Below are 22,137 nucleotides of genomic sequence, written 5' to 3'. Positions count from 1 at the left end.
ATCTGATACTGAGAGCTAAAGGCTGCAGAATGCCCAGATGGAAGACAAAGTGTTGTTAATCAAATATAGCTTGGGCTTCACTAGAACTGTGCTAATGAGCACAGACACCACACAGAGTAGAGTTTGCATTTCTTCCTTTCGCCATGCGGGTTTCCTCTGGATGCTCCAGTTTGCTCTCACTTTCCAAAAATTTATGGGTTGGTTGGCCAGTAGGCCACTGTGAATTGCTGAGTGGTAGTATGAGGAGTTGATGAGAATGTGGGGAGTATAAAATGGGATTGGTGTAAATATGGATGCTTGATGTTCAGTGTGGAATCAGTGGACCAAAAGGCAACTTTCCCTTTTTTGATCAGCGGTTTACAAGCTGTTAAAATTTTCAAATTAAAATATGGTTACTATTGTCTATAAAATACTCAATTCTTGGGGGGGCCCATCATTCATGAAAATCCCCACTGTGCCCATAGAAACAAGTGCTCCCTCTCCAAGGGCACCCAGCACAGACATAACCCCAGAAGAGAGACAGGCGATCAGCTTGGTCACTTTCTGAGACCAACAGTTCAGAGTTGGAGTGAGATAGAAAATTAATATGACATCTCTCTGGAACTGCAGGCACTCCCTGTGACTAAATGTAAAATAGTCACTGATCTACATGTCTTTTCCAGTGCAAAGGAAGCCACATTGTGAGCAAACTACACAATATAATTTTCTTGATTAGATGTGGCAGGACCTCAAAATTTTGATTTGACCTGCTGTTTGTGGGTTTGCTTAGCTTTATATATTGCATGCTGCTTTTACTGTTTAGCTTGCACGTGTTGCTACTTCAGCAGAAGACACCTCATGTTTGGAATTGGTATGCCCTTCTGAACTGCTTATTGAACCAATGTAATCTAACAGAGCTTAACGTAAACATTCTTTTCATATCTGTACTGTTAAACTTTAGCTACTGCCCTTTAAAGTGGGGATATGCTTAACCCATTCAGTAAGATGCAACGAAGAAAGACGATTGCAATGACCTGGTGACACGATTATCAAATTATTGAAGACCAGATGTCAGAAAAGTCCCAGATTCAAATCACATCCTCATTGATATACTTAACCAATTAATAGTAATAAACCTACTATAACTGTCATTGGTGTAAGTACTGGATTCATATCTCAATATTGAAATGTGATTAGATTTAATTATTCTCCACTTTGCAGTAACCAAGTTATAAGCATTATTATTTGCAAAAAGGTCATATGATTCTGTTATGTCAAAAATGTTGCATGCAATATTGCAACAAAACCCTTTGTACTTTTGCATAACTTCTCTCAATCTTAAAATAATTAACTTAAAATCCAAGTTATCAATGGAACACGGCTAAGGCAGTCTAATAATGAGTCTTGTTTCAACTTGAATCTTTTAGGTTCAGATACAGGTCTGAGAACTGTGGAAATAACAAGGGTAAGTAAAATGTACTGTATATAGTTTTAATGGAGAACAGGGCTGTACTTGACCTTCGGGTCTAAAACTAGGCAGGAGATGGAAATGTCATTCAGAGAACATTGGAAATAGTATCCATAATTATGCAAGTTTAAAATTAGTAATGGAAAGGGATAAGTTTGGTGCTCAAGTTAAGGTACTGAATTGGGGGAAGACTGATTTCAGTAGCTTAAAAGAGGACCTGGTGATAGTAGTCTGGGAGCGCATGCCCAAAACATCGACTGTAATTTTTCCATAGATGCTGCCTGGCTTGCTGAGTTCCTCCAGCAATTTTGTGTGTGTTTCTCGGATTTCCAGCATCTGCAGATTTTGTCTTGTTTGGGAGCAGATGCTTGTAGGTAGGATTATATCTAACTTATAGCAACACACGCAAAATGCTGGAGGCCAGGCAGCATCTCTAGAAAAGAGTAAACAGTTGACATTTTGGGCCGAGACCCTAACATATAGGAGTCTTTGAAAGAAAGTTAGAAAGTTAGGACCAACATGTTCCAGTAAGGGTGAAAGGCAAACATGGCAAAATTAAGGAACATAATGACCAAGGAAAATAAAGGCAGCATATGATGATAGAGGCAACTGGAATAAACTGAGTCCATTGAAGAATATAGAGTATGTAGGAGAGAACTTAAGAAAGAAAGAAAGAAATTAGGAAGCAAAAAGGGACCATAATAAATCCTTAGTAGATGCAACTAAAGAAAGTCCTAAAACACACTGTAAATATTTATACACATAGTAGTGTAATGTAGTGGTACAATAGAGTGACCTGGTTCAATTTTGCCACAGTCTGTAAGGAGTCTGTACCTTCTTCCTGTGGCTGGGCACTCCAGCTTCCTTGGTAATTGGTCTCGTTGGGGTGGAAGGGCTTGCTACAAAGCTGTATCTCAAAATAAATAAATAATGAATCAATCGATTTTGGAGCCCTCACAGGAATGCATTAAGTTTTCATTAGCTGAGGGCATGAAATGGGGAAAAGCAGATGATGTAAAGGTGGATGTGCTGGTAACTCCTGCGCTTCTTTCCACTGTTAAACTAATCCTTTTCTGTTACTATATTACTCTGTTCAAATCTGCCAAGGCTTTTTCTTATCTTTCAGGTACCATTTCTAATGAAATTTATCATGTCCCCTCTGGCAAAATGCTGACTTTCAATATTGTTTTCATTTTGCGCTCATTTTTTCCCCATTGCTGGAGTAATTGATAGTTGTGGTGAAAGGCCCACATTTAAATTGGAGATACGGTTTTAAGAATCAGTTTTTTGAGTACTGGGTATTTAGGGATAGCCATAATAGAAGGAAAGCAAAAATAGAAGGTGCAGACAGGTACTTAAGTGCCATCGCTTCCAACACACAAGAAATTAGAACTGGGAGGACTGTGTCAGAACTTAAACTGCTATTTTTAGGTTCACTTTTGTCACCTGTAAAACTCAGTAATGTGTGTCATCCTGAAAACTAGGTCAGCAGGCAATAGTGAAAGAGAAATCTGATAAGTTTGTATAAAGTACAAAGGTAATAATGTGACAATGACACGTATTTCTAACCAGATTCAATTGGTTTTGAAATCAATGAAACTAGAAAAGATAATGTTAAGTCATATTTGGTGAAAAAGTAGAGTTATTGTCCTCACTCATTAATCGTGGATATGCAAAGATCAACTAATGTAAAGGTAAATTTTTGCTTTTAATATTGTGTATGCTTTGGTCACCCTTTTATAGGAAGGATGTCATTAAGCTAGAAAGAGTGCAAAGAGAATGTTGACAGAATTTGAGTGACTGAATTATAGAGAGAGGTTGGACAGAATAGGGCTTTATTCCATGAAATGTAGGAGGCTAAGGGGTACACTTATAGAGATATATAAAATCATGAGTGATATACAGGTAGATAGGGTTAATGCATTCAGGCTTTTCCCTGGGAAAAGATAGCCAAAAACTGGAGGGCATAGGTTTAAGATGGGGGGGGGGGGGGGGAGTGTTTAAAAGGAACTTGTCAAGCAACTTTACCAGCCCTTTGTTCACGTAAATAAGTAGCGACTTTTGATCAATTTAACTAAGAATTTTTATTTGTGAATTGCATGCCCCTTTTTTTACACATGAACCCCAAAAACAGGGAAAATTATAAAGCATGAAAAACTAAAAATGAAAAACAGAAATGTCAGCATTTCAAAGGTATTCATCCCCTTTTGCTTAGTAGTTAGTTGAACCACCTCTTACAGCTGTTACAGCCAGCAGTGCTTTTGGATTCAGGTAAGTCTCTATTAGCCTCGCAAAATGTGATGGAGCAAGATTTGCCCATTCCTCCTTGCAAAATTTCTCAAGCTGTGCCAGATTAGTTGTGGAGCGGTGTGGCCTCCGTCAGTCGTGGTCGACCATGGGTACTGCGCTTCTGGTAGTCACTGGTTTGTCGAGCAGCGTCGCCTGTGGCTATTGAGGCTGATCCTGGAATGATAGGCTCTGCCACAGTTGCTGCATGTGTAGGGTGGCACTGGTGGTCAGCAATCTTGAGATTGTGACGGAGATATATGATTGGTTTAAGGCCAGGACTCTGACTGGGCTGCTCAAGGACATCAATTTTCTTCATTTGAAGCCACTCCATGGTTGCTCTGGCTGTGTGCTTTGGGTTGATGTCCTGCTGGATGACAAATTTCCTCCCTAGTTTAAGCTTTCTGGTGGGGGCTAACAAGTTTTCATCCAGAATCTCTCTGTACTTAGCAGTACTCATCTTCCCATCAATCCTGACCAGATTTCTAGTCCCTGCTGCAGAAAAGTATCCCCATAGCATGATGCTACCTCCACCATACTTTGGTGTTATGGGGCTGATGCACAGTTTTAGATTTACATCGCAGGTGCCACTTGTTGAGGCCAAAATGTTCCACTTCAGTCTCAACCGACCACAAGACTTTCTTCCACATCTGTACAGTATATTCTAAGTGATGCTTTGCAATGTCTTTATGGGCAAGGATATGTTTTTTTTAGCCAGGGCTTCTTCCTTTCCACTCTTCCATAAAGACCTTAAAGATTGTGGAGCCATGAACTTCATCTCCTATTACACCTACGGGCTTCTGTGGCTCACTCAGAGTGACTGTTGTCATTACACTAGCCTCTCTTACGAGTGCCATTCTTCCCTGGCAACTAAGTTTAGAGCGGCAGCTTGACCTAGGCTGTGGTTTCATACTTTTCCCACTTTTTCATGATGGATTGTACTGAGCTCTGAGGTACGTCCAGTTCCTTTGAGATGTCTTGTACCCTTCCCCAGATGTGTGCTTCTGAATTATCATTTCCCTGACTTGCCTTAAGTGCTCTTCTGTCTTCATTTTGCTTTGGTCTGTTGAAAATCAACCATACTGGTGGACCTAACAGAGAGGGGGTATTTATTCAGATGATACTCGAATTTTCTACATCAACAAGTGTGCCTGAGGTAAATTAGCATAGTAATTACAAAGGGGATGAACAATTCTTCAGCCTCACAATTTTGGTTTTTAATTTTTAGTAAATCGTTACTAGGATTTGGAGTTTTTCTTTTGATTTGACATGATGCACAATGTTTTGCAGATCAAAAAAAAAATCCTACAATATATTCTGAATTTAGAAAATGAGACAGTAAAATGTGAAAATAGTTGTGGGGGCTGAATATTTTTTCAAGGTACTATATATTGAAATAGCTGCCAGAGAAAGTAAGTGAGGCAGGTACAATAATTACATTTAAGTAAGTACATGGACAGCCAAGGTTTAGAGGAATACAGGCCGAATACTAAATGGGAGTGTTTGGTTGAAAAGTACTAGATTAGTGGATACCTTGGTTCACATGGATTACCTGCATCGATGGTCCTGTTTCTGTGCTGTGATACTTTATAACTGGAAAAAAGATTTAAGTATTTGTTGCTCAGTCATTTAGCCATGGGTTTGTTGCAGCAACATTCAGCAGAATCCTAGATCTAAACCATCAGGCCTTTACTTGCTTGTCTTTGTGTAGTGTGCCTTTGTGGAACATATGATGGTAGGTGTCAAGTACGTATAAGTACTAGGGTTTGATCAATGAATTGACGTCAGAATCTCAGTAGCAGTTTATACTGGAGTCAGGATATGATTAGAATCTCACTCAAGGAGCAAGGAGTTTGAGGGGGGGGTCAATTCATGGCCAACGTCAAGAGACCATTCAGGAACTTGGCAGGCGATGTGTGGGGCGAAATTCTTGGATAGAGAGAGCAGCAGTGTCAGATGCTGGTGTTCTGTAAATATTACATGTAATTGGGAAGGCCAATGCTGTACTGTGCTTTACAAAATGATTTGCGAATTGGTCACCACTGAGATTACATCTGGTTTATTGTGTTTATGTCTGGTATTCCTACATAAGGAAGATGTACTCATGTAAAAGGGGTGCACTAAAGAGTTTTATGGGGAGATCTACACACTGATGGGTTTGGCAGTGAAATGATTTTATGGGAAAGTCTTAAGAGGATTAAGAATTTAGGTATAGAGATGTTTTCCCTGGTGAGTCATCTGGGAATGTCATAGTCCAAGCATAAGGGGTCATTAATTCAGGAACAAGTTAAGAAGAAGTGCAAAGATCAGGGAATCTTTGGAATTCTCCATCCATGGGGTATGCAGAGGCTCAGTTACCAACATTTTTAAAGACAGAGGTAATTTTTTATAGAAATTAATGGAATCTAGGAAAGTGACACTGAGATAAAAGATCAGCATATTGTTATACAATACCAAAACAGGTATGAGGGTCAAATAGCCTTACACCTACATTTATTTTTATATACTCAGCTGTGATGACTAGGAACCTGAAGTGTGTAAATAAGGAACATATTTCCCCTGCATTCCTCTGCATAGTAGGGGAATTAAAAATTATGGGGTAAAGGCAGGTAGGTGGAAATGAGTCCATGGCCAGATCAGCCATGATCTTATTGAATGGCGGAGCAGGCTCGATGGGCCAGATGGCCTACTCCTGCTCCTATTCTTAAGTTCTTATCTGAATGGGCTTCCTGACAACTAAGACCCACTTTAGGCAGCGGTGCTATAAAGACAACAATTGCACTTAGGAGCAGGGTGATCCAGTATTTTGGACAACCTTTCAGCTCAGAAATTGTGTTTCATGTAGAATGTAGAACAGACCCTTTGGCCCAAGATGCCTGTGCTGACCAGGATGCCAATTTTAATCCCATCTGCCTGCACATGGTCTATATTCCTCAATCTCCTGCCTGTTCACATTGCTGCCTAAATGCCTGTTCACTATTACAATAATATTTGCTTCAACTACTTACCCTGGTAGAACTTTCTAGGTACTTATCACTCACTGTGTTTTTAAAAAATTGCTTCACAAACTCCTTTAGGTTGTTCCCCACCTACCTTAAATCTGTGCCCTTTAGTAATGACATTTCCACTCTAGGAAAAGAAGATCGACTAGATATTGGATAGGACATTGACCCTATCTATTCCTCTTATAACTTAATATACTTTTATCAGCCTCCAACACTATAGAGTAAACAGTCCAAGTTTGTTCAAACTACTGACAGCAAGTTCTGTCTAAACCAGGCAACATCCTGATGAACCTCTTTTGCATTCTCACCAAAGCCTCCACCTCCTTACTGTAATGCAATGATCAGAACTTTAGAGGCCTATCTACTTATGTTGCCACTTTCAGGGTCATATATAGATCTGCATCCTTTGATCTATATTCTGTACTGTTAAAAAAAAACTATATATATGTATACACACACACACACACTTTCTGGACAATTCCTTTTCATGTTATGTGACCCTTATGCCATTGTTCCTCTGACAGTGTAAATAATTTTTTGAAGCAAATCCCACAAAACTGTAAGGCAATCATGAACCTAAGCAAAATAGTACAGATAGTAACTAGCATTGTGTAGTTAATTTAAAGAACTGCAGGCAGGATTAGTTTTGAATTACTCTGTAGGGCTCCACTGTTGTGGGCGAACACAGTACTTACACTTGACCCAGTATGTGATGGGACCACCTGCAAATAAATGTTGATGTGAACAATCTTTTAGACAGGTTGCAGGAACTAATGCATATAGTAAAGTAAGGACTGTTCATTATTGCTGCTATTCAAATATGCTTTTAGATCAGTTACTAACAGGAGCATTGTTTTTATGACAGGGAGCAAATGATGCACTTGGAATTAGCATAGCTGGTGGTAAAGGAAGCCCTTTAGGTGATGTTCCTATCTTCATTGCCATGATCCAAGCCAGTGGAGTGGCTGCTCGCACACACAAGTTAAAGGTAGGAGCGACAAAGTAACATGACTTGTTAATAATCTGCATCAGTTGTTACAATATAATATTCATTCTATATGCTAAATATTTTCAATATATAAATTATTGATTCTGTTTATACATTTAGAGATTTAGACCGTAAGATATAGGAGCGGAGTTAGGCCGTTAGCCCATCGCATCTGCTCAGCCATTTCATCACGGCTGGTCCAATTTTCCTCTCAGCCCCAGTCTCCTGCTTTCTCCCTTTATCCTTCATGCCCTGACCAATCAAGAATCTATCAACTTCTGCCTTAAAATCCATAAAGACTTGGACTCCAGAGCTGCTGGTGGCAAAGAATCCCACAGATTCACCGCTCTCTGGCTGAAGAAACTCCTCCTTATCTCAGTTCTAAAAGGACACCCCCTCTATTCTAAGGCTGTGTCTTCTGGTCTTAGACTCTCCCATCATAGGAAACACCTTCTCCTCATCCACTCCATCAAGACCTTTCACCATTCAATAGGTTTCAATGAGGTCACCCCTCTTTCATATGAATTCTAGTGAATACAGGCCCAGAGCCATCAAAGCTTTTCACATGACAAGCTGTTCAATCCTGGCATCATTTTCATGAACCTCCTTTGAATCCTCTCCAGTTTCAGCACATCCTTTCTCAGATAATGGGCTCAAACCTGCTCACACGACTCCAAGGGAGGCCTCACCAGTGTTTTATAAAGTTTCAACATTACATCCTTTTATATTCTAGTCCTCTTGAAATGAATGCTAACATTGCATTTGCCTTCCTCACCACAGACTCAACCTGCAAATTAACCTTCAGAGAATCCTGCACAGGAACTCCCAAGTCCCTTTGCACCGCAGTTTTTTGTATCTTCTCTCCACTTAGAAAGTAGTTAACCCTTTCATTTCTTCTGCAAAAGTGCATGACCATACACTTCCTAGCTCTGTTTTCCATCACTCATTTCTTTGCCCATTATCCTAAGCTGTTGAAATCCTTCTGTAGCCTCTCCACTTGCTCAAAAATACCTGCCCCTCCACCTACCTTCATATTCCTACCTGAATGACTTCCACCCAGTTACACTCACCCCCATCATTACAAAGTGCTTTGAGAGACCGGTTCTACCACATCTGAAACCCTGTCTGCCCACTACCCTGGACCCCCATCAATTTGCCTATCGCACCCACCTGGACAGCCCCAACTCTTACTTCAGAATGCTGTTCATTGACTTTAGTTCGGCATTCAATACTGTGACCCCTTCCAAGCTGATCGCCAAACTTTGCTAGCTTGGTATCAGCTCATTCCTCTTCAATTGGACCTTGAACTTACTGACTAACAGACCCCAATCTGTTAAGTTAGACAACCTCTCCTCCTCCACTCTCACCCTGAACACCGGCGTGCCTCAAGGCTGTGTGCTGAGCCCTCTTCTGTACTCCCTTTTCACCTATGACTGCGTTCCTGTACATGGTTCTAACTCCATAATCAAGTTCCCAGACGACACCACGGTGATTGGCCTGATCAGAGGGGATGATGAGATGGCCTACAGGGATGAGGTCCAGCACCTGGCCGCGTGTTGTGCCGACAACAACCTGGCCTTTAACACCCAGAAGACCAAGGAGATCATTGTGGACTTCAGGCATGCTAGGAGCCACACTCACATCCTCATCTACATCAATGGAACTGTAGTGGAGCATGTATCGAGCTTCAAATTCCTTGGTGTGCACATTTCCGAGGATTTCACCTGGTCCTGGAACTCCTCCATCCTGATCAAAAAGGCGCAATAGTGCCTTTATTTCCTGCGGAACATCAAGGAAGCTCACTTCTGTCCCACAATACTGACGGACTTTTACTGCTGTACCATTAAGAGCATACTCACCAACTGCATCTCAGTGTGGTACGGCAATTGTCCCATATCGGACTGCAAAGCACTCCAGTGTGTGGTGAAATCTGCCCAGCAGATTATTGGCACCCAATTGCCCACCATTGAGAACATCTACCATAAACGCTGCCTGGGCAGGGTGAAAAGCATTATCAAGGATGCATCTCACCCTAACCATACTCTCCTCCCATCCGGTAGGTGCTACAGGAGCCTCCGCTCTCGCGCCAGCAGGCACAGGAAGAGCTTCTTCCCTGAGGCTGTGACCCTACTGAACCTCACATCACAGCGCTAAGCAGAATTGCACCCATATTGTACTGTCTCAGTACTTTTATATTTGTATGCTGTAGAACTTACTTTTTTTCGCAGTTGTTTTGTAAATAACACTATTCTTTGCATTTTTGGTTAGATGCTAACTATATTTCATTTGGCTTTGTATCTGTACTTGGCACAATGACAGTAAAGTTGAATCTAATCTAATCTAATCATCTGCAAACTTTGCAACAAAGCCATAAATTCTAACATCAAAATCATTGATATATAACACAAAAAGAATTGATCCCAACATAGGCTCCTGTGGAACACCACTAGTCACTGACAGCCAGCCAGAAAAGGCTCCCTTTATTCCCACTCTTTGCCTCCTGCCAATCGGCCACTGCATTATCCATGCTAGAATCTTCCCTTGATACCATGGGCTCACAGCTTGTTAAGCAGCCTCATGTGTGGCACCTTGTCAAAGGCCTTCTGGAAATCCAAGTACGTAGCATCAAGCAATCCTCCTTTCTCTATCCTGCTTGTTTTTTATTCATAGAATTCCAACAGATTTGTCAGGTAAGACTTTCCCTTGAGAAAACCATGCTGACTACAGCCTACTTTATCATGTGCCTCCAAGTATTCTGAGACTTCATCCTTAATATTTGTCTCCAACAACTTCCCATCTACTGAGGTCAGTCTAACTGGCCTATACTGTCCTTTCTTCTGCTTCTTCCTCTTCTTGCAGAGTGACATTTGCAATTTTCCAGTCTTCTGGAGTCATTCCAGAATCTAGTGAAAGGTCATTACTAATGCCTCCACAGTCTCTTCAGTCACCTCTTTCAAAACCCTGGGGTGTACACCATCTAATCTATCTTCAGACCTTTCAGTTTCCTAAGAACCTTCTGTATAGTTATAGTAACTTTGCACTCTTCATGCCCCTGACACCTGGAACTTCCTACGTACTACTAGTGTCTTCCACAGTGAAGACTGATGCAAAATTCTTATTCAGTTCATCCACTATTTCCTTGTTCCCCATTACTACCTCTCCAGCATCATTTTCCAGCAGTCTGATATTCACTCTCACCTCTCTTTTATACTTTATGTACCTAAAGGAACTTTTGGTATGCTTTTTAATATTATTGGCTAGCTTACTTTTGTGTCCCATCTTTACCTTCTTAATGACCTTTTAGTTGCTTTCTGTTGGTTTTCAAAAGCTTCCCAATCCTCTAACTTCGCACTCATTTTTGCTCTATTATATGCCCTCTCTTTGGCTTTTATGTTGGCTTTGACTTCTCTTGTTAGCCACGGTTGAGTCATCTTTCCTTCAGAATATTTCTTCCTCTGGGATGTATATATCCTGTGCTTTCCAAATTGCTTCCAGAAATTTCAGCCATTGCTGCTCTGCTGTCATCCCTGCCAGTGTTCTTTTCCAATCAATCCTGGCCAACTCCTCCCTCATGCCTCTGTAATTCCCTTTATTCCACTGTAATACTGATAAATCAGACACTAGCTTCGCCTTTTCAAATTTCAGGGTGAATTCGATCACATTATGATCACACTCCCCTAAAGGTTCTTTTGCCTTAAACTCTCTAATCAATTCTGGTTCAGTCCTAATGTAATTCTAGTGTGCGGGCTAAATGTTTTAATACAACCAACTACAAGTATAATAATGAGAAAGCGTTAATTACCCTAAATGTACCATGTCAAGGGTTTTTCAAATATATTTAGTTCTCAATTAAATAAGCACAAGCAACATTTAAAACAAACTTTTTTTATTCTAAAGTACTTAAATCAGGGAAGACTTATGGAAAGATGCCTGGTAAGCTCATTTTGAGAGAAAGGAGGCAAATCTCCTTGTAATATTTTGCAATTTTCTTTTGATTTTCCCATCTTAAATAAAAGTAAGTAATTTCACTATTCTTATGCTTGCTGCCTTTGTCTCCATGTCCTTACATAAGCGCTTTTTAAAGAAAAAGAATGCAACCAGTTGCTTTTGTTAAGCACAATGTGCCATGACTGTGGTATATTTGATCAGAACTGGACCGACTCTAGTTTTCAGATTCTGCGTTAGTTGCATTTCAAGAACTCAGCTTCTAACTAGGCGAATCATATGTCCCAGTCCAGAACAAACATAAGAGATTCTGTAGATGCTGGAAATCCAGAGCAACCTGCACAAAATGCTGGAGGAACTCAGCAGGTCAGACAGCATTCCCTCTACCTTCCTTTTCCCCTATGGTTCACTCTCCCCTCTGATCAGATTCCTTCTTCTCCAACCCTTTACCTTATCCACCTATCACCTCCCAGGTTCTTACCTCATCCCTTCACCACCCACCTGGCTTCACCAATCACCTTCTAGTTTGTACTCCTTTCCTTCCCCCCACCTTCATAATCTGGCATCTTTCCCCTTTCTTTCCAGTCCTGATGAAGGCTGTCTGTCTAACTTGTCGCCTACTTATTCATTCTCTTGACTGCTAACTTGCTGAGTTCCTCCTACATTTTGTGTGTATTTTCCAGCCTAGAATATCTCCAAGGCCCCAAAAAGTTCTCAATATTTCCAATTATAAGCAAGCAACTGGCAGATAATCTCTCTCCAAAATTGTTGATTGCTATCTTCAAAATTCAAAGTTCAAAATAAATTTCTTGTACATATATGTCAACATATGGATGGCATCCTTTAGTCTCGCGAGATCATGGATCTGTGCCTGGAAGGTCTTGCTTCAGTCTCTCCAGGGCACAGGCCTGGGCAAGGTTGTCTGGAAGACCAGCAGTTGCCCATGCAGCAAGTCTCCCCTCTCCATGCCACCGATGTTGTCCAAGGGAAGGGCAAGGGCCGATACAGCTTGGCACCAGTGACGTCGCAGGAGTTGCCAGAACAAGGTTGAAGACAACGTCGGACTGCCTTAGGGACTCCAGCTCCAGATTTGTCCTCAGGGTTTACTCCCGAAGCCTTTCCCATGAGTGGGTATGGCCTCAAGGCAGTGGAGGTTTGAAATCAGAGTTTTCCCCCTCTTAGATGGACTGCCTTCCCAGGCTGATGAGCTCCATCTACCCGAAGAACTGGTTTTAAGGTGCCAGGATCTGCCTTCGCCCCTTCTCCTGTCAGAAACAGTTCTGCCGGGTTTAGGTCTAAGCCAAACGAGAAAGCCACGAGTTGGATTTGGTTGTCAGAGGCTATTTGAGGCGCATGCCGTGAGGAGCACTTTTAGGTAGTGGGAGCTTGTCCCCACTACCACTCCTCGGCTTGACAACCTTGGACAACATATACAGCCTGAGATTTGTTATCTTCCTGGCATACTCAATAATTCAAATAACCATAATGGAATCAATGGAAGACCACATCCAACAAGACGGACAACCAGTGAGTAAAAGACAACAAGCTGTGCAAATACAAAAGAAAAAATTATTATAATAATAATAAGTAAAGCAATAAATATCGAGAGCATGAGATGAAGAGTACTTAAAAGTGAGTTTCCATACTATAGGTTGTGGGGATGTTTCAGTGGTGGGGGCAAGTGAGGTTGAGTAAGGTTATGAAGTTATACCCTCTGATTCAAAAGCCTGATGGTTGAGTGCTGATATATGTTCCTCAACTTGATGGTGTGACTCCTAAGGCTCCTATACCTCCTTCCTCATGGCAGCAGTGAGAGGAGAGCATGACCTGCGTGGTAGGGGCCCCTGGTGATGGATGTTCCTGTGACAACGCTCCATGTAGATGTGCTCAGTGGTGGGGAGGGCTTTACCCATGATGGGCTGGGTTGTATACACTATTTTTTCTTAGGATTTTCCATTCGAGAGCATTGATATTTACATGCCAGGGTTGTATTTAGCCAGTCAGTATACATTCCCCCACACATCTGTAGAAGTTTGCTTAAGTTTTAGATGTCATGCTGAAGCTTTGCAAACTTCTAAGGAAATAGAGGAACTGCTGTACTCACTTCATAATTGCACTTACATGCTGGGCCCAGGACAGGGCCTCTGAAATGATAACACTGAGATTTTAAAGTTGCTGACCCTCTCCACTTCTGAACCCCAAATAGGACTGGCTCGTGGACCTCTGGCTTCCTCCTGAAGTCAATAATCATCTTTGTCTTGCTGACATTGGCTAAGAGGTGGTTGTTGTGGTGCCACTCAGCCAGATTATCAACCCCCCTTCTGTATGCTGGCTTGTTGCTATCTTTGATTTGGCCAATGACAGTGGTGACATCTGCAGACTTAAATCTGACATTGGAGCTGTGCTTAACCACACAGTCATGAGTGTAAATCGAGTAGATCAGAGGGCTAAGCACGCAGTCTTACAGTGATGGAGATTGTGAAGGAGATGCAGTTGCCAATCAAAACTAATGGCATTTGCAACTGAGGAAATCAAGGATCCAATTGCACAAGGAGGTATTCAGACCTAGGTCTTGAAGCTTTTTGATTAGTTTTGTGGAGATGATGGCATTGAATGCCGAGCTGTAGTTGTTAAAGAGCATCCTGATATATGCATTTTGCTGTCCAGATATTCCAAGATTGAGTGAAGAGCCAATGAAGTAGCATCTGATGTGGACCTGTTGCATCTGTGAGCAAATTTGAGGAGGTCAAAGTTACTCCTCATGGAGGAGTTGATATGTTTCATCACAAACTTCTGAAAACACTTCATCATTGTGGATGCACGTGCTACTGGACGCTAGTCATTGAAGCAAGTTAGCATGTTCTCCTTTGGCACTGGTATAAGTGAAGTCTGCTTGAAGCAGGTGGGTACTTCAGACTGCTAAAGCGAGATATTAAAGATGTCAATGAACACTTCAGTCTGCTGATCAGCACTGGACTTTAGTACTCAGCCAGCTCACCCATCTGGGCCAGATGCTTTCTGTATGTTCACCCCGATGGATACTTTGACATCATCCTCAGATACTGAAGTTACACAGCTATCGGTGGCTGTGAGAGTTTGTGATGGTTCCTCCATATTTTGATAGTCAAAGTGAGCAGAGAAGGCATTGGGCTCATCTGGAAGTGAAGGCCTGTTGTCACCTAAGTTTGATTTAATTTTGTAAGAAGTGATAGCATTCAAGCCCTGTCACAGCTGCCATGCATCCTTCATTTATTCAAGTTTTCTTCCAAATCTCTTTATCTGTGCTTTAAACGGTGCCTCATTTCTTTCTCTGAATAAAGTAGTTCACATTCTTCTTATATTTATGATTTCCTCCATTATACCTTTCCTATTCTTTCCACTTTGATCACATCTTTCCACATTGCTGCTGAAATCTATCGTCTTGTGTGCTTAGTTAAACTTCTTTCAATATATAGTTAAAAGTAAACCCATGGATGTAATAAAGGACCAAAAATAAATAGCTCATATAATAATCTAACCAGGCTGATAAATGTTTGCATTGTGGACCACAGTCAAAATCAGGTATTAAGTCATATTACTGACGAAACACGCTGTAAGATTTCACTGCTAATGTAATGGCTTCTCTGTAATGTTCCACTACTAAGGTAATGGTTCTTCTGTAGCAGAAATGTTTGTGCTATGACTAGAGATATCAGGGCATGTTAGCCCATGAGTGGGATGTTGTTCTTTCTTGTGGGTTTGGGAGCCGGGAATTTGCGGTCTTTTGCCAGGGAGAGATGAGGAGGGAGTTGGTAGACCACTGGATAGAGTGGACTTGGAGCGAGGGTCCAAAGGTCAGCGACGATCGGAGGAGGTCGATGGTGGACCGTCGACCTTATCAGTGAGCTCCAACGTTGCACATAGACTGTTTCATGAGAATGGGCCATTTTTCTCTTTTTTTGTTTTCTTTACTAACCATATAGTCAAATTAAGAATTATAAAGCTCAGTCGTTTGATCGCATATTGTGTACTGTTTGTTATTTTGTGGTACTGATTTGTAACAGAGGACATATCACGCAGCATCCACCCAAACAAGTTATCTTAAGTTTGGCTGGGCTGGGAGGGGTGGGGCTATCATCCCTTATATTAAGCCGCTAGCGCTAGCCAAAGCGAGAGTTACAATTGTGGGGACTACATTCGGGGTTAATTCTGTTGGATGTTATGTGATTATCCTGAGTGGGGTAGATATTCATACTCCGGATGAATTGTTAATTCGCCTGTTAAGAACTGTTAAAGTTGTGATTGTGGGCGGAGGTTTAATGAAATGGCGGGCACAGCTCTTGTTTTAATGCAGTCCAACGCTGACTTAGCAATAGCTGGGGGCGGAGATTTCAAAGACAGGGTACGATTGTTTCTAAGGAGTGAAGGGAAGAGTGGTCAGACTTGGAATGTCTAATTAGTTCCTGTCCCCCGGTGAAGAGTGAGAGTTCTGAGTTAGTATCCGCCCTTACTGCTCTGGCAAATAAATAGAAAAATCAGGTTCAAAGTTCCAGCTGTGGTAGGCTCTGCCTGTTCTCTGGAAGAATGCCCACTCCTATAGGGGAGGAGGAGTATGAGGCTGGGTAGCCTCCAACCTGATGGCATGAACATTGACTTTTCTAACTTCCGTTAATGCCCCTCCTCCCCTTCTTACCCCATCCCTGACATATTTAGTTGTTTGCCTGTTCTCCATCTCCCTCTGGTGCTCCCCTCCCCCTTTCTTCCGAGGCCTCCCATCCCATGATCCTTTCCCTATCCAGCTCTGTATCACTTTTGCCAATCACCTTTCCAGCTCTTAGCTTCATCCCACCCCATCTGGTCTTCTCCTATCATTTCGCATTTCCCCCTCCCCCCACTACTTTCAAATCTCTTACTATCTTTCCTTTCAGTTAGTCCTGACGAAGGGTCTCGGCCTGAAACGTCGACAGTGCTTCTCCTTATAGATGCTGCCTGGCCTGCTGTGTTCCACCAGCATTTTGTGTATGTTGTTGGAGGAGTATGAGGCTTGGGCAGAGCGAACCTCTCAGTTGTTAGATGACTGGCAGTGCTCTGATGATATAAAGTGACAGAGATTGGTTGAAAGATTGAATGGGCAGGCAGGCCGCTAACATGGTGAGAGCTGTCAGATTAAAGTATCCCGTAGCGACAGCTGTCAATCACATGCAAGCACTGGACAATGCTTTTGGCCCGACAGGGAGCCCCATGGAACTTGTGGTGGGGTTTCAGAACATGCATCAGGAAAAGGGGGAGAAGCTTTCTGCTTTTATTTTTCGGCTAGAGAGACAGCTAAATTGCTTGCAGCGCAGAGGGGTCATTCAGGCTGCTGAGGTGGATCAGTTAAGAATGAACCAGATAGCCAGGGGTGCCCAGTCCCATGACCTGATTGCTTAGGGTCTCCAACAGTCTCGTAAGATGCACCCTCCCCTCCATCTTTTGATGAGCTGATCAGAGAGGTACAGGAAGAGGAGAACGCACTGGAGGTGCGGGAAGGCTCCGTCAGCAGGGTACAGTCCCCAGTAGAGTCTGAACCTGAAGAGTTAGGTGAGGGGGTGCAGAGGTTTCAGAGAATTAGGAGACCACCGGATAAGCTGGCCTACGTAGCACCAGGGGAGCAGAGTGTGACCCCTACCGTTTTGGGGCGCTATGTCACTGCCTTGTGCAGCTGGATTGGACTTTGTGTTTTGCAGAAAGGGTTGATGAATTATCTCAAAGTCATGAGGACATGACTAAGTTTGGTGGGCGGCAAGTGTAACACACTGTAAGGTTTCACTGCTAATGTAGTGGCTTCTCTGTAATGTTCCACTGCTAAGGTAATGGTTTCGCTGTAGCAGAAATGTTTGGGTTATGACTAGAGATAACAGGGCATGTTAGCCAATGAGCGGATTGTTGTTCTTTCTTGTGTGTCTGCAAGCTGGGAATTCGTGGTCTTTTGCCAGGGAGAGATGAGGAGAAAAGACGTGAATGGAGAGAGTTGGTAGACTGCCAGACGGAGTGGACTTGGAGCAAGGGTCTGAAGGTCAGCGACGATCGGAGGAGGTCGATGGTGGACAAACGGCCTTATCAGTGAGCTCCAACGTTGTGCATTAGACTGTTTCATGAGAATGGGCCCTTTTTTTTGTTTTCTTTACTAACCATATAGTCAAATTAAGAATTACAAAGCTCAATTGTTTGATCGCATATTGTATACTGTTTGTTATTTCATGGTACTGAATTGTAACAGGGGACACATCGCGCAGCATCCACCCAAACAAGATATCTTAAGTTTGGCTGGGCTGGGGGGCTATCATCCCCTATATTAAGCCGTTAGCCGAAGCGAGAGTTACACTGAGTTAACTCTTCTAACTATATTTTATGTAAAATAAAAACTTACTACATCCAACCCAATGTTTCTTTTCAATAACAGATGTATTATTATTCACCACTTAATTGATGTTCTTTTATGCACTGTTCCAGTTATTGTAATTATTCATCCTTGTTTAGGAGCTTCTAAACAAGTAAGTTTGCAACAGCTTTCTGGAAAAAGAATTATGTGTGAGCTAGTTTATCCTGAAAAATTCCATTGACCTTTAACTTTTGTGGATATTTTCCAGCATCTATGCCAAATACCATCTGTAGCAAAACAGGTTTGCAAATGACCTATCCTCAGATGCCTTCAGTGTTATGCTAAGATTTTGAAAAGAGGTGTCAAAGGATGATTCTTGTTCTTCTCTCCCATTCTAAGATGAAATGCCTGGCAACAGCTCAGTGCCCACTGATTGAATTAAGGAATGTTCTACCTTCAAGTGAAATGGCAGCTGAGTAAAATGTGCCATTAAATTTTATGGACTTGTTTTTCATTATATTGTCTAAACTGATTATTGTGAAACCAAACAAGGAGCACAAACAGAGATTTCAAAGACAAACCTAAGTCCTTTTTAAATTTCAAGTCTCACATCTTTCAATCTTGTAATTTAAGGATGATGGTCTTAGAACTGTTCCCTCAATGCATACATATACAGTAAATATGAAACTTTGGAAGTCCAGTTTGTGAAATTTTAGGTTTGCTCTGCTTCAGTGGTTGCATGGCATGCACACATCTATTTCCAAATGTGTAAAGCCATTTGCAGGAAATAATTACAGTAAGACTCCAAGAAATTGGTATTTTAATCAAAATAACTAATCCAGATCTGTGAATGTTAATTTCCCATTTGAAATTAATTTCCTGGCAAATAATTTTCTTTTTTTAATATTAGGTTGGGGATCGGATTGTCAGCATTAATGGGCAGCCCCTGGATGAACTGTCTCATGCAGAAGCAGTTAATCTATTGAAGAATGCCTACGGAAGCATTATCCTTCAGGTACTGAAATAATGGCAGCAACGGCTGCATGCAGTAGATAACACCCATTCAAAAGCCGCAGCAGAGTATTGCTGGCAAACATTAGCACGTCAAACAGGGATAACGATTCCAGTCTGTGTGAATCACAGAGGATTTGGCAGTGTTTAGATCTGTGGTATCTAGATATTTCAGAGCCACCCATGTAACAGCTCTAATGATCATGTGCCTACTTATGTGAATTATAACAAGTGTAACCAATAAGTGGACAATAATGCTTATTGCCCTTAAGATTCATATTTCTTGCTTTCCTACGAAGTCTTACACTTTGAATCAGCTTAATAGCCACTGATTTCTCAATTGATGCACAAAGATAATAAATATTGTTTTATAAGTGCTACAGTGTTTTAAACTGTAATAGTAAATTAGAAGAATGAAATATTTCATTTGGAATTTCAGTAAACAAAGGTATTGAAGATTTTATGCCCTTAGTATTCCTTTATTAAAGTTGTTTTGGTAACGGCCAAACTACCAGCCTATAATTTATTTCAGTCTCAAGTTTCAACTCCATTAGGTGCGATTGTATATTCTCTGTATCAGAATAAACATATGCCGGGCTCAGTTTTATAGCTTTTGTCATAAATTAATGATACTGTTGATGAAACATTTTCCTGGTGCTATTTTGTATTGAAAACAATAACAAAAGTAATTAAGAGTTTCTACTAACATAAACAAATTATGCTGTGACTTAAATATTGCATTCTTTGTATCTTAATAGTAGAATTGATGCCAAGTAAAGCAAAAAATATGGGAAGTGCCTTTAAATGAGTGCCATCCGAACCATGCGAGTGGTTTCACATATGAGAATATCTGTTCCTTACCTAAAAGAAATTAACCTTTCTCTAAGCAGTCAGTTTTCTTTTAACACAGTTCAATGGCTTCTGGAATCCTCCAGAGTCACATCTTACAGAAGGTTGATTATGTATTAATTTTAAAATTGAGTGGCAGTGTCAAATTACTTGAGAAGCATTATGCATTCACTCACTATTCTGACACATGTGAAAGACAATTTGCAAGTTGACAACAGTGACTGATTTCATTGGTGTTTCATTGACCAGAGTCCAATTTTAAGATCAACTAACTGACTGCTACTAACAGAGATATAATCACTACCTTGTTATGTATGCTTACTTCTGTGCTTTACCTTCACAGTGTTTAGATACAGTTGCCCACATCTATGGTGTCATTGTGCACGAGTTGCTGATCTCCATATCGAGGAGATGTCAATTCTATTTAGAATACATGCTGACATAATGGCACATTGTTGGTATATTCATTTTTCACATAGCTTGTTAGGTATTGAGATTCATATTAATCAAGATATATGAAGAGCAGAGAAGTTGCCTCGGAACTTCATATATTCAGCAGCTGAACCCATAAGCTGCTTCAGTGAGAGAAACAGATATAAATCTTTGATGACTATATCTTCTATTTTTATGGACTATGGTTCTCTCCAGTGCACATGAGTAATAGGTCCGTTCCTCCTATTTACCAGCCAGAAATACCTAGTTTTCCCAGGCATCACAATCCATCAGCTTCTGTGTGGATGCATCTCCGTGCTTGATTTGGCTGGATTTCTCACACTGCAGGACTGCATTTTGCTATACATATGTAAATTGGTACATGTGACCCATATTTCCTAGCTTCAGATCTGTGTGCCTGTCTCATGTTGCTGTAACCTTGGACTGAGTTCAAATTTATATGACTTAAAATTGCTTAATGAAGAAGAGAGAAAAACAGTGAGAAAAAGATGTAATTTGCATATTACTTGGTGAAGAAAGAGCCTCATAATATCAAACTGTTACTGTAAGATTACAAGAACAATGCTGCAGAATTTAATGTTTCCACAGGTCTTTTGAGCAAAGCTACAGTTTTACATTTTGCAGAACTTTAATCAAGAGTGCTTAAGCAGCATTTAATTTTTTTTACAATTGTTCTAACGTGTATGTATTGCACAGATAATCCACAGTAGCTTGTCATTAGTAAACAACATGTATTTGCTATCAGCTTTTTGGCCATATTCTAACCAGAAGGTCAGATAATTGCATTCATTCATGCAAAAGACAAGGATGTTGGTTGATTATCTGCCTGTCTTCAATAGAATGTGAAGAGTTTAAAAATGCTATTTGTTAACTAAAGATTAGGGTCTCTCGGGAGTAATTACCACCTTCTAACCCTGTGTCTGTAGGCTTGCTTGCTTTTTGCACGATTTAATCTGTTTGTATAGCAGGTGTAGTAATGAGATAAGGAAAGGCTGAGGGTGTTTGTTGATGTTGTGTACAAACCACAGCAGATCTGTTAATAGGGACTTTTTCACCCATTGAGATGCATTTTTTACCCTTTACATAACATTATTTTTTCTAGAGAAATGTTTTGTTTTTTTCTCTATATTGTATTATGCAGCTGGTTTCTTTGGCTAAATATTTTTAAATGAACTAAAGAAGTCAAATAATGATTTTAATATATTTTACATAAAGTAAATAACAATTTTCTCTGTTATCCCTTTTGGGTTTATTTGATTCTATTACACCATCAGATTTCTTAATATTTCATATTTTACATGTTTAATTTTAGATTTTAATAAAAAATGGATCAAATAAACTATGGATCCCATGAAAGCAAGCAATAGCAACAATCAATTTTGAAAGACCAATGCCACTACTCTTTACTATAATCTGCTCCGACTCACTCAAACTAGAAAAGATAAAATGTTCATGTTTCATTCAAATCCCACAACTTACCTCCTGCCAGAATGTCCACCTTAGAAACATAGAAAATCTACAGCACAATACATGCCCTTCGACCCACAAAGCTGTGCCAAGCAAGTCCTTACCTTAGAAATTACCTAGGGTTTCCCATAGCCGTCTATTTTTCTGAGCTCTGTGTATCTATCCAAGAGTCTCTTAACAGACCCTATCGTATCTGCCTCCACCACCATTGCCGGCAGCCCATTCCACGCACTCACCACTCTGTGTGTAAAAAAACTTATCCCTGACATCTCCTCTGTACCTACTTCCAAGCACCTTAAAACTGTGTGCTCTCTCGTGCTAGCCATTTCAGCCCTGGGAAAAAGCC

General features: G+C 40.9%; 1 protein-coding gene across 6 annotated transcripts in view; it reads left to right on the top strand.

Annotated features, from left to right (window-relative positions):
* Nucleotides 1-22,137, top strand: part of patj (PATJ crumbs cell polarity complex component) — a 316,611-nt gene that overhangs the window by 280,815 nt on the left and 13,659 nt on the right. For all 6 annotated transcript variants that reach the window (XM_073063053.1, XM_073063055.1, XM_073063054.1 and 3 more), the window contains 3 exons: nucleotides 1,407-1,444; nucleotides 7,604-7,726; nucleotides 18,922-19,026. In XM_073063053.1, coding sequence (XP_072919154.1) covers nucleotides 1,407-1,444; nucleotides 7,604-7,726; nucleotides 18,922-19,026 — 266 coding nt within the window. The remainder of the gene's footprint in view (nucleotides 1-1,406; nucleotides 1,445-7,603; nucleotides 7,727-18,921; nucleotides 19,027-22,137) is intronic.

The sequence above is a fragment of the Hemitrygon akajei genome, chromosome 12 (genome assembly GCF_048418815.1).
Source record: "Hemitrygon akajei chromosome 12, sHemAka1.3, whole genome shotgun sequence".
Taxonomy (NCBI): Eukaryota; Metazoa; Chordata; class Chondrichthyes; order Myliobatiformes; family Dasyatidae; genus Hemitrygon; species Hemitrygon akajei.
This window is presented reverse-complemented; position numbering and strand designations above follow the sequence as displayed.